General features: G+C 44.3%; 1 protein-coding gene and 1 pseudogene across 1 annotated transcript; both read right to left on the reverse strand.

Moving 5' to 3' along the window:
* LOC147976497 (ATPase 10, plasma membrane-type-like) overlaps positions 1 to 6,964 on the reverse strand; it is a 155,100-nt pseudogene extending 148,136 nt beyond the window's left edge.
* A 2,537-nt stretch (positions 6,965 to 9,501) lies between these two features.
* LOC147976499 (uncharacterized) lies at positions 9,502 to 12,987 on the reverse strand. The gene is made up of 7 exons (XM_087518832.1): positions 12,794 to 12,987; positions 12,049 to 12,357; positions 11,798 to 11,963; positions 11,464 to 11,683; positions 10,656 to 10,870; positions 10,430 to 10,582; positions 9,502 to 9,786 (listed from the first exon to the last, which is right to left on the reverse strand). Exons 1-6 carry the CDS (start codon positions 12,850 to 12,852, stop codon positions 10,442 to 10,444), a joined length of 1,110 nt encoding a protein of 369 aa, XP_087374958.1. The 5' UTR covers positions 12,853 to 12,987; the 3' UTR covers positions 9,502 to 9,786; positions 10,430 to 10,441.
* Between the last annotated feature and the right edge of the window lie 240 nt (positions 12,988 to 13,227).

Consider the following 13,227-nt stretch of genomic DNA (forward strand, 5'->3'; position numbering starts at 1 on the left):
ACATCACAGAAACCAGTTTCTGTGACAACTACACCAATTAGTGAGGAAGCTAATGATCATGATCATGAAACTTTAGAACAAGATACTACTGAACCTCGTAGATCAACCAGAGTAAGATCCGCGCCAGAGTGCTACGGTAATCCTGTTCTGGAAGTCATGCTACTAGATCATGATGACCCTAGAACTATGAAGAAGCGATGGTGAGCCCAGATTCCGCAAAATGGCTTGAAGCCATGAAATCTGAGATGGGATCCATGTATGAGAACAAAGTATGGACTTTGGTTGACTTGCCCAATGATCGGCAAGCAATTGAGAATAAATGGATCTTCAAGAAGAAGATTGACGCTAACGGTAATGTTACTGTCTACAAAGCTCGACTTGTCGCAAAAGGTTTTCGGCAAGTTCAAGGGATTGACTACGATGAGACATTCTCACCCGTAGCGATGCTTAAGTCTGTCCGAATCATGTTAGCAATTGCCGCATTTTATGATTATGAAATTTGGCAAATGGATGTCAAAACTGCATTCCTGAATGGATTTCTGGAAGAAGAGTTGTATATGATGCAGCCGGAAGGTTTTGTCGATCCAAAGGGAGCTAACAAAGTGTGCAAGCTCCAGCGATCCATTTATGGACTGGTGCAAGCCTCTCGGAGTTGGAATAAACGCTTTGATAGTGTGATCAAAGCATTTGGTTTTATACAGACTTTTGGAGAAGCCTGTATTTACAAGAAAGTGAGTGGGAGCTCTGTAGCATTTCTGATATTATATGTAGATGACATATTACTAATCGGAAATGATACAGAATTTCTGGATAGCATAAAGGGATACTTGAATAAGAGTTTTTCAATGAAAGACCTCGGTGAAGCTGGCTACATATTGGGCATCAAGATCTATAGAGACAGATCGAGACGCTTAATTGGACTTTCACAATGCACATACCTTGACAAAGTTTTGAAAAAGTTCAAAATGGATCAAGCAAAGAAAGGGTTCTTGCCTGTGTTACAAGGTGTGAAATTGAGTAAGACTCAAAGTTCGACCAATGCAGAAGATAGAGAGAAAATGAAAGATGTTTCCTATGCTTCAGCCATAGGCTCTATCATGTATGCAATGCTGTGTACCAGACCTGATGTGTGTCTTGCTATAAGTCTAGCAGGGAGGTACCAAAGTAATCCAGGAGTGGATCATTGGACAGCAGTCAAGAACATCCTGAAATACCTGAAAAGGACTAAGGATATGTTTCTCATATATGGAGGTGACAAAGAGCTCATCGTAAATGGTTACGTTGATGCAAGCTTTGACACTGATCCGGACGATTCTAAATCGCAAACCGGATATGTGTTTACATTAAACGGTGGAGCTGTTAGTTGGTGCAGTTCTAAACAAAACGTTGTGGCAGGATCTACATGTGAAGCGGAGTACATAGCTGCTTCGGAAGCAGCAAACGAAGGAGTCTGGATGAAGGAGTTCATATCCGATCTAGGTGTCATACCTAGTGCATCGGGTCCAATGAAAATCTTTTGTGACAATACTGGTGCAATTGCCTTGGCAAAGGAATCCAGATTTCACAAGAGAACCAAGCACATCAAGAGACGCTTCAATTCCATCCAGGATCTAGTCCAGGTGGGAGACATAGAGATTTGCAAGATACATACGGATCTGAATGTAGCAGACCCGTTGACTAAGCCTCTTCCACGAGCAAAACATGATCAGCACCAAAGCTCCATGGGTGTTAGAATCATTACTGTGTAATCTAGATTATTGACTCTAGTGCAAGTGGGAGACTGAAGGAAATATGCCCTAGAGGCAATAATAATGTTATTATTTTATTTCCTTATATCATGATAAATGTTTATTATTCATGCTAGAATTGTATTATCCGGAAACATAATACTTGTGTGAATACATAGACAAACCAAACGTCACTAGTATGCCTCTACTTGACTAGCTCGTTAATCGAAGATGGTTATGTTTCCTAACCATAGACATGTGTTGTCATTTGATTAATGGGATCACATCATTAGGAGAATGATGTGATTGACATGACCCATTCCATTAGCTTAGCACCCGATCGTTTAGTATGTTGCTATTGCTTTCTTCATGACTTATACATGTTCCTATGACTATGAGATTATGCAACTCCCGTTTACCGGAGGAACACTTTGTGTGCTACCAAACGTCACAACGTAACTGGGTGATTATAAAGGAGCTCTACAGGTGTCTCCAAAGGTAAATGTTGGGTTGGCGTATTTCGAGATTAGGATTTGTCACTCCGATTGTTGGAGAGGTATCTCTAGGCCCTCTCGGTAATTCACATCACATAAGCCTTGCAAGCATTACAACTAATGAGTTAGTTGCAAGATGATGTATTACGAAACGAGTAAAGAGACTTGCCGGTAACGAGATTGAACTAGGTATTGAGATACCGACGATCGAATCTCAGGAAAGTAACATACCGATGACAAAGGGAACAACGTATGTTGTTATGCGGTCTGACCGATAAAGATCTTCGTAGAATATGTAGGAGCCAATATGAGCATCCAGGTTCCGCTATTGGTTATTGACCGGAGACGTGTCTCGGTCATGTCTACATTGTTCTCGAACCCGTAGGGTCCGCACGCTTAAGGTTTCGATGACAGATATATTATGAGTTTATGAGTTTTGATGTACCGAAGTTAGTTCGGAGTCCCGGATGTGATCACGGACATGACGAGGAGTCTTGAAATGGTCGAGACATAAAGATTGATATATTGGACGGCTATATTCGGACACCGGAAGTGTTCCGGGTGATTTCGGAGAAAACCGGAGAGCCGGAGGGTTACCGGAACCCCCCCGGGAGAAGTAATGGGCCATATAGGCCTTAGTGGAGAGAGAGAGAGAGGGGCAGCCAAAGGTGGGCCGCGCGCCTCCTCCCCCCTGGTCCGAATTGGACTAGGAGAGGGGGGCGGCGCCCCCCTTTCCTTCTCCCTCCCCACTTCTTTCCCCCTCCTAGTAGGAGTCCTACTCCTACTAGGAGGAGGACTCCTCCTTGGCGCGCCATAGGGGCCGGCCGGCCTCCTCCCCTTGATCCTTTATATACGGAGGCAGGGGCACCCTAGAGAAACAAGTTGATCCACGTGATCATAATCTTAGCCGTGTGCGGTGGCCCCTTCCACCATAATCCTCGATAATATTGTAGCGGTGCTTAGGCGAAGCCCTGCGACGGTAGAACATCAAGATCGTCACCACGCCGTCGTGCTGACGGAACTCTTCCCCTACACTTTGCTGGATCGGAGTCCGGGGATCGTCATCGAGCTGAACGTGTGCTAGAACTCGGAGGTGTCGTAGTTTCGGTGCTTGATCGGTCGGGCCGTGAAGACGTACGACTACATCAACCGCGTTGTCATAACGCTTCCGTTGTCGGTCTACAAGGGTACGTGGATCATACTCTCCCCTCGTTGCTATGCATCACCATGATCTTGCGCGTGCGTAGGAAATTTTTTGAAATTACTACGTTCCCCATCACACGCCAAGGAGGGGGGAGTCCTCCTCCTAGTAGGAGTAGGACTCCCCTTTCCTAGTCCAACTAGGAAGAGAGAAGGGGGAAGGAAAGAGAGGGAGAGGGAGAGGGAAAGAGGGGTCGTGCCCCCCTCCCCTAGTCCAATTCGGACTCCTCATGGGAGGAGGCGCGCCACCTCCTGGGCTGCTGCCCTCTCTCTCCCCTCAGGCCCACTAAGGCCCAATACTTCCCCGGGGGGTTCCGATAACCCTTCCGGCACTCCGGTTTTCTCCGAAATCACACGAAACACTTCCGGTGTCCGAATATAGCCGTCCAATATATCGACTTTTATGTCTCGACCATTTCGAGACTCCTCGTCATGTCTGTGATCATATCCGGGACTCCGAACAACCTTCGGTACATCAAAATATATAAACTCATAATGAAACTGTCATCGTAACGTTAAGCGTGCGGACCCTACGGGTTCGAGAACAATGTAGACATGACCGAGACACGTCTCCGGTCAATAACCAATAGCGGAACCTGGATGCTCATATTGGCTCCTACATATTCTACGAAGATCTTTATCGGTCAGACCGCACAACAACATACGTTGTTCCCTTTGTCATCGGTATGTTACTTGCCCGAGATTCGATCGTCGGTATCTCAATACCTAGTTCAATCTCGTTATCGGCAAGTCTCTTTACTTGTTCCGTAATACATCATCTCGCAACTAACTCATTAGTTGCATTGCTTGCAAGGCTTAAGTGATGTGCATTACCGAGAGGGCCCAAAGATACCTCTCCGACAATCGGAGTGACAAATCCTAATCTCGAAATATGCCAACCCAACATGTACCTTTGGAGACACCTGTAGAGCACCTTTATAATCACCCAGTTACGTTGTGACGTTTGGTAGCACGCAAAGTGTTCCTCCGGTAAACGGGAGTTGCATAATCTCATAGTCATAGGAACATGTATAAGTCATGAAGAAAGCAATAGCAACATACTAAATGATCGGGTGCTAAGCTAATGGAATGGGTCATGTCAATCACATCATTCTCCTAATGATGTGATCCCGTTAATCAAATGACAACTCATGTCTATGGTTAGGAAACATAACCATCTTTGATCAACGAGCTAGTCAAGTAGAGGCATACTAGTGACACTCTGTTTGTCTATGTATTCACACATGTATTATGTTTCCGGTTAATACAATTCTAGCATGAATAATAAACATTTATCATGATATAAGGAAATAAATAATAACTTTATTATTGCCTCTAGGGCATATTTCCTTCACCTCCGCATTCAGCACACGTTCAGCTCGGTGACATCCCGCGTACTCACGATCCAGTAGAGCTCGAGGGAGAGTTTCGTTAGCACGATGGCGTGGTGACAATGTTGATGAAGCTACCATCGTAGGGCTTAGCCTAAGCACTGCTACGGTATGACCGAGGTGGATTATTGTGGAGGGGGGCACCGCACACGGCTGGGAGAGATCAATGATCAACTTGTGTGTTCTAGGGTGCCCACTGCCCCCGTATATAAAGGAGCAAAGGGGGGAGGCCGGCCGGCCCTGTTCGGCGCGCCAGGAGGAGGAGTCCTCCTCCTAGTAGGAGTAGGACTCCCCTCTTTCCTACTCCTACTAGGAGTGGGGAAAGGAAGGGGGAGAAGGAGAAGGAAAGGGGGGCGCCCCCCCCCCTTCCTAGTCCAATTCAGACCAGAGGGGGAGGGGGCGCGCAGCCTGCCCTGGCCAGCCCCTCTCTCTCTCCACTAGGGCCCAACAAGGCCTATTAACCCCCGGGGGGTTTCGGTAACCCCTCCGGCACTCCGGTAAAATCCGTATTTCACCCGGAACTCTTCCGATGTCCAAATGTAGGCTTCCAATATATCAATCTTTATGTCTCGACCATTCCGAGACTCCTCGTTATGTACGTGATCATATTCGGGACTCCGAACTACCTTCGGTACATCAAAACATATAAACTCATAATACAGATCGTCACGGAACTTTAAGCATGCGGACCCTACGGGTTTGAGAACTATGTAGACATGACCGAGACATATCTCCGGTCAATAACCAATAGCGGAACCTGGATGCTCATATTGGTTCCTACATATTCTACGAAGATCTTTATCGGTCAAACCGCATAACAACATACGTTGTTCCCTTTGTCATCGGTATGCTACTTGCTCGAGATTCGATCGTTGGTATCTCAATACCTAGCTCAATCTCGTTACCGGCAAGTCTCTTTACTCGTTCTGTAATGCATCATCCCGCAACTAACTCATTAGTCACATTGCTTGCAAGGCTTATAGTGATGTGCATTACCGAGAGGGCCCAGAGATACCTCTCCGACAATCGGAGTGACAAATCCTATTCTTGATCTATGCCAACTCCACGAACACCATCGGAGACACCTGTAGAGCACCTTATAATCACCCGGTTACGTTGTGACGTTTGGTAGCACACAAAGTGTTCCTCCGGTATTCGGGAGTTGCATAATCTCATAGTCATAGGAACATGTATAAGTCATGAAGAAAGCAATAGCAGTAAACTAAACGATCAAGTGCTAAGCTAACGGAATGGATCAAGTCAATCACATCATTCTCCTAATGATGTTATCTCTTTGATCAAATGACAACTCATGTCTATGGCTAGGAAACATAACAATCATTGATTCAACGAGCTAGTCAAGTAGAGGCAAACTAGTGACAATCTGTTTGTCTATGTATTCACACATGTACTAAGTTTCCGGTTAATACAATTCTAGCATGAATAATAAACATTTATCATGATATAAGGAAATAAATAATAACTTTATTATTGCTTCTAGGGCATATTTCCTTCAGGGATGGCACGGACCAGATCCACGCCACGCCTTGAAAGAAGAGTGAGGATCCAGCAGCAAGCCAACCTCACATGAGCGACTCTCCAGGGCCGTTGGCAATCCTCAACCTTGACCTATCTGCCAGCAATGTTGCGACATGCATCACCCTCTGGATCTCGGCCTGAAACATAGCTTTGTCTTCCATCTTCAGCAGCCTTGTCTAGTAATTCATCAGTGCACAAGCGGTAAAAACTGCCTCAAGAGGAGACCGGATAATATGATTATCAAAAGTAACTTTGTTGTGGGTGCACCAGATCCCCCAACAGATCTTGATTAGGGTTTTTTCAATAGTAAGGTGGTTACGAGTGAGGGTTCTGGTTTTGTCGTAGCAGAGAACATCCATTCCCGCCATTTCCTCAATGGCCAACATTCTCTTGGTGATGGCACCTTGCAAAGTTCAAAACAAATTTAGTGGTATATAACACAACGTCCGTTAACTAGAGAAAGGTGATGAGAATATCCAGACACACCTGTTTGAGATAAGTGATGAGAACCTATTGCGAGCATGACCGAAAAAACTGTTGGCATCCCTCTGATCAGAATAACAAGCACATTGTTGATCCCTTCCCGGTACGAGTGGTGCTGGACCATGAGCATGATGATAACGTCAACGAAGACACCCACAATAGTCGAGCAGATACACAAGTTGCCTATGCAGGTAAGAACCTAAAATTTTCAATATGAAAATTTAGCTCTCACACCACTGCAACTAATGATTGACACATCTAATACACGAGTTGTTCCATTCTTCATTTTCCTGAACAAGATATTATTGATCATGTGAGCAACCTGGGGATTCTCTCGGTACTAACGAGAAAGAAATTGCGAAATTAGTTAATGACTTGTTGGACTTACAACCTGGGAGGGCTTTAGAGTTTATTCGTAACATTGCGGTTGTGAAGCCTATGAACGATGAGGAGATTAAAAACTTAGGAATTAATGCTCTTGAGAGTCTCTGTGAGGATGTTGTGCCCAATTCGGGACAAGAAGATGAGGTAGATGAATCGGGGCACGATGGGTATGTGGCTCCTCTACAGCCGGATGACACTTTACAAACTATGTCAGGTCATATGGACATGGAGGAGGTGCAGGATAAACCAAAACGTTCCTGTAAGAGGAAGGTTTATCCTGCATCGGCAGTGCATAGAAGTGCGAGAGTCAAATTCAAGAAAAAAATCCATGATGACAAATGAAAGGAATCTTTTGGAATAGCAGAGGTCTAGCTGACTTGGCTAAAAGAAGGTTTCTTGCGAAAGCGTCACTTGAATACAAACTAGACTTTGTTACTTTACTGGAAACCGGCAGGGACAACTTCACTCACAGTTTCTAGGCACTTTATCAGGTGGTGTCAACTTCGATTGGTACTATTTACCCCCACGTGGACGATCCAGAAGGATCTTACTTGGGATTAAATGCGAGACTTTAGAGGTCATGAACATCGTTCAAGGAGATTTTACCGTTAAATTTCGGGTCCGTTCGAAACTTGATGGGTTTTGATGGCCTTTGGTGGCTATTTATGGAGTGGCGCAACCTGATTTCCTAGCGGACCCTGTAAGGGTCTGCGGGGATGAGAGGTTACCGATCCTAGTGGGAGGGATTTCAACATAATCAGGAGAAGGGAAGAAAGAATAATGACAACTTCAATGGAAGATGGTCATTTATGTTTAACGCGATTATTGAGAGTCTTAATTTGAGGGAGATTGATCTTTCGGGTAGATAGTTCACATGGGCGAACTCGTTACCAAATTTGACTTATGAGAAGTTGGATTGTGTCCTTACCAGTGCTGATTGGGAAACAAAGTTCCCTCTTGTTATTGTGCAGGCGCTGCAACGTGCAGTCTCAGATCATACACCTTTGTTGGTCGATTCAGGCGAAGCGACCCATGTAGGTAATAAGAATACCTTTTCCTTCGGACTAGCGTGGTTCGAGAGAGAGGATTTTTTTAGATATCATCGCAAGAGAGTGGTCCAAGGATGTTGGTGGGCACACTAGTGTTGAACGATGGCAGAATAAGATTAGTCACCTGCGACAATTCCTGAGGGGTTGGGCCAGAAAAGAAAGTGGGATTTACAAGCGAGAAAAGGAAAGACTCACTCAACTGACTAATGAACTAGATCTGAAAGCTGAGCTTGCTCAACATCACTGAGCATACGGCTAAAACTGAGGCCGAACAGAAACTTCGGGTTCTTGGAGAAGAGGGAATGAAATGGGCCCTTGGAGCTAAGGTGCTCAAAGTGGTCTAGGGGGATGACAATATAGTGTGGAAGATTCAGCAAGCGGGAGTCCAAGTTAGACTTTATGTGGTTTTTGTGTTATATTATTTTCGCCTAGTTCTTGAGAATGAAACCACTTTGAACAATTTATTACGCTGATCGTCTTGCCTGAATGCATACACTTGGCTAATTAATTTTCTTGATTGTCTTATTTAAGTGTATTGTGGGTTCTATTTTTTTGTTTCGTTTAAAAATTTCAAATCCTGAATCCGCCATTGAGCCGATGAGCTCCAGGATTTCAACAAGGTCGTGTGTGAAGGCACCGTAGAAATAGCCATGAGCCAATACAGGTTAATTAATTCTCAATCCTCGCGTTAACCTGTTCCATGATTCTCAACTTCCGTTGGATATTACCGGCCCGCTCTGAAGTCTGAACTGAATGCCAAGCTAAAACTGACATAAGTCTGTCGATCGGTACCCCATCGTGGATCACCTCATGACGGAGGTCGCCAGTCTGTCCTGCCACCAGTACGGGCACTACGTGGTGCAGTCTTGCATCCTGAAGACCGGCGATTACCGGGGCGAGCTGCTGCGGCGTCTGATCCAGGAGAGACCACATTGGCTTTTTTCTTCTTGAATTTATCCATCTTGACTCATTTGCTCGAACATGGCATGCAGATGAGTTGTAAGCGACGACAACTAAAATTTGCTTCAAATCCATAAAAACATGCTTCCAGAATAATTGCAAAGTTCCCTCGCAAACTTCCTTTAATCACCCTGCGTACATATGGTTCCAATATTCATTCCATGTGTCCATATCATATGGCATGCTTCCTTTCATTCCATGCTTGTTACCGTCATGAAAAATTAGATGAGGCGCCTGTGTGCTAACGTCATGGCAAATTACGTTTCGATGAAAATTAGGTGCGGAGCATGTGTACTAACTAGATGGAAACTTATGTGTCGATGAAAGACTGAAGCATAAATATTGACAACATTTAAAAAACAAAAGGCAGCTCCATTGCAGACCTTCCATGGAACTAAAATATGAAACATTACACCATTACGGCCCCAAAGCACCAAACTTCCGAGCAGCTACAACCAAGTCCAAAGCAAATGGCAGGTCCATACATTCTACTATTGCAGCAACAACATCCCAAATTATGGTGCACGGCGAGTTTAATCCTTCTCCAAGATACTAGAAACTGAATGAGAAAAAAAAAAGACAATTCTCATAAGATGCGGCACTACAAGCTGCAGAAAGCAACAAAAACGTGCAATGAGATTAATGGCCAAAGGATATGAACTAACCTAAAGAATAGTTATGCCATGCAACATCAACCGGCTAGTTCAAGTTTTGAAAATAGTGCAACATTATCAAGCAGTTCTGAAGGAAAACAAGTCATCAATGGAATTTCTTTTTTGGCAATTTGGCATGTAGTAGATGATAAAAACAAATTGAGCGTCACCTCCCAAAAGGGAACAATGGTAGGATGACAGAAGTTATTAAATAAAACATGTCAGAAGCTTATATTTTCATTTCTAACAATGCATCCTCCTTCACTATACTTCAATTTTAAAAAAAAAACATATTCGGTTTGAGAACATTGGTAGTTGATTGATCATAAATGACACTGGTGCTTAAATGTCTAGCAAAATTTGAAATCGATTGCCCTAACACTTGATCCAGACTCTAGTTGATCAACTAAAGAATCATTACCATGCAGAAACATGCAACCGTGCAGATTGTAAGAAGACTATAATGCTTGAACCTAATGAAACACCGAGGACACTGATGAGTAGTGAGATCAAGCATTTACCTAAATCAAATTAAATTTATCTACGTACCTGAGGGGTTACTCAAACCAGCAGACGACGCCTAGCAGGCACAATGTATTTCGCGCTTCCCTGGCCACACTCTCCCTTGGTCAAACCAGCATCCTCTCTCTTTGCCAAACCAGCACGCACTCTTGCACCATCCAATTTTGCCGGAGCAGGGCACTGAAGGAGAATAATTTCAACCACACAAAATACCAACCACACAAGATACCAACCACACAAGATATAAAATTACCTTGTATATATATCTTAACCTAGCCTCCTCCTTCGCCAGCCTAGCCTCCTCATCCTCGATGCATTCAGGTACATCTAGGCCAGGGATAACATCACACCGTAGATCAAAACCGCAACATGGTGAGCGCGGGGCAGTGTGGCCACCTTTGTATTTATCAGTATCAACAGGGTGCTTCAAATCAACATTTCCATAACTCAAGCAACCATAGCATTGGCCTTGGGCAAAAAAAAAAAGTGTGTAAAAAGTCAATACATATGGCTGGGCATGAACTACCTTAGATGTTAAAAGCTCAAAGATAACAAATAAGATGAAGGGCAGATAAATGTGAACCCCAAACTGTATAACAGAACTTAATCTAAAGTGGAAGTAATACCGTGATTTATCATTTAATTACCAAATAACCAACTAGGCGAAAAAAAACATGTTTAGACTCTGAGTACATATGGTTGCCCATCTAGCTTATACATATTTAAACTTTAGTAAAGCTTGGGACCATGACATAAGGAGCAACCAAACAGGTCAACCAGAAAAAATGTGACCCCAAACTGTATGAATGAACAGAAGTTATCTAAGGTGGAACAAAAACCATTGAGCAGTCATTTCCTTACCAAATAATCAACCAGGAAAAATAACAAACATGTGTAGGAACTAGAAAGTCGCTACTTATGGCTGGGCACGAACTATATTAGACATTAAACAGTGGATGAGATGAAGGTAAAAATGAAACAAGGGGCAACCAAACACGTCAATCAGATAAATGTGAGGCCAAACTGTATGAACAGAACTTAATACAAGGTGGAAAATATACCACTGTCAGTAGGTTTAACCATACATAAACAACTGAGTACATATACATTTTCTCCTTTAATTTGTCTGACTTCAGCAAAAAATAGATTGTTGACGCCATTGTGCAAACCATCTTCTCCTTTGGTTTTTGTAGCCAGATTGATATGATAGAACCTAGTCACTTTCTCCCCCTCAACAAATTCTCGGAAGATAACAACATCATCAAGTTCATATGCAAAATCCTGAAAAGGAGGCATGGATTGTGTCGGCAATTAGAACATGAATATAACAACAAATAAGACAGTCCTGGTAAGAGGACCAGGAGTGAGAGCGGGCAAGAGGGAGAGAGAGTAAACCCCCAAAAGATGGTGATCTTCATTGTATTTGTCCAGTAACGCTTGAACCAATAAGCTGATATTCCTATGTTCCGCATTGCCTTTAGAAGATTTCTTCCTTGTGCCATCAGGCCAGTGAAGGGCGTGTAATATACCAATCTCAGCATCCGAAAGCCCATCTGTGCACCTAGTTCAGGTCAGAGTATTCTATGTGTTAGTACATTGTAATTTCCATTATGATGAAAAACCATAACAAAGTTGAGAAAACTCACATCATTGGAGAGCGCAGCTCGTCAAGATGGCTAGTGATAGCGTTCTCAGCTTCCTGCAAGCTCTGAAATGGCCCGCCCAGACTAGGATACGTGTGGAAAGAACCCTCGACATCTATTCTGATGAAAAACTGTATATGCCAACCAGAAGGATTGCGAGCGAAAATAGGCGGAGACGATTGCCTTGACACTGGCAAGATGTCATGAGTTAGCGCCTCTGGCTGTGTGGAGGAAGATGAAGTGTTGGTGTTCTTTGGCTCTAGCAGTGGCGTTTCCAACTGCTCAGGCACATCATAAGAAGGGTACTCGCACCTGAAGCGAAACATGGTTAGAAAGTTAAGTAGACAAAAAAAAAATCTTTGGCACATCATAATGGGGGTCAGGAATAGACATTTTAACAGATGCTACATGCTCAATGGAGCAAGCTCGATGAGTTGAAGAATAATTTAATTTATCACGGGAGATGCATGCATAATACATGATGTTTAATCAATCAATAACAGAACCCCAAGAGAAAGAAGAAAAGAGAGAATTGTTTTTTCTTCAGTATCTGTCTATATACCAGAACCCTCCATCCCATCAGACTTAAATTTGTTTTCTTGATAATTAGATGTGTGAAGAGAGAAAGACGGCTACTGTTGCCTCCAGTATTCCTAGCATGCATAAATCTGGGAGGCTGGAGCAACCACCATAGGGGCATGTTGCTTGAGATACAGTCGAGAGAGGGACAGGTCGATAAAGTTCATACTGTGGAGGTTGCGGCCGATCGTAGGGCCTCGTCTGGATGTCGGAGCAGGCGACTTCCATGCGTACATCTGCTACGCGTCGAGATATCTCGTCGACGTCCGTGAAGAGTTGTCCATCCCCGACAGCGTAGTCGGAGTGGGCGAATTCCTTAGATGCATCTGCTACGCGTCGACGTATCGCATCCAGGTCGGTGAGTGTAAAGGGGCGAGGCTTGCCTGGAGCGTAGGGGATGGGTTCGGGTTGTGGAGGCTGCAGCTGACGGTGGAGGGGAGTGGAGTGGAGGGGGTTGGAGGTAGTTGGGTCGTGGAGGCCGCATCTGATGGTGGACGGGGTTGTGGACGACGCTGCGGGTAGTGGAGGCGACGGGAGGCGTCCCCAGCGGCCGCCTGACGGCGCCGGATGTCGGCGAAGATTTCTTGGACAGGCCGTGGCGGC

This window comes from Triticum urartu, chromosome 4A (genome assembly GCF_056163025.1).
Source record: "Triticum urartu cultivar PI428250 chromosome 4A, HENAU_Tu73, whole genome shotgun sequence".
Taxonomy (NCBI): Eukaryota; Viridiplantae; Streptophyta; class Magnoliopsida; order Poales; family Poaceae; genus Triticum; species Triticum urartu.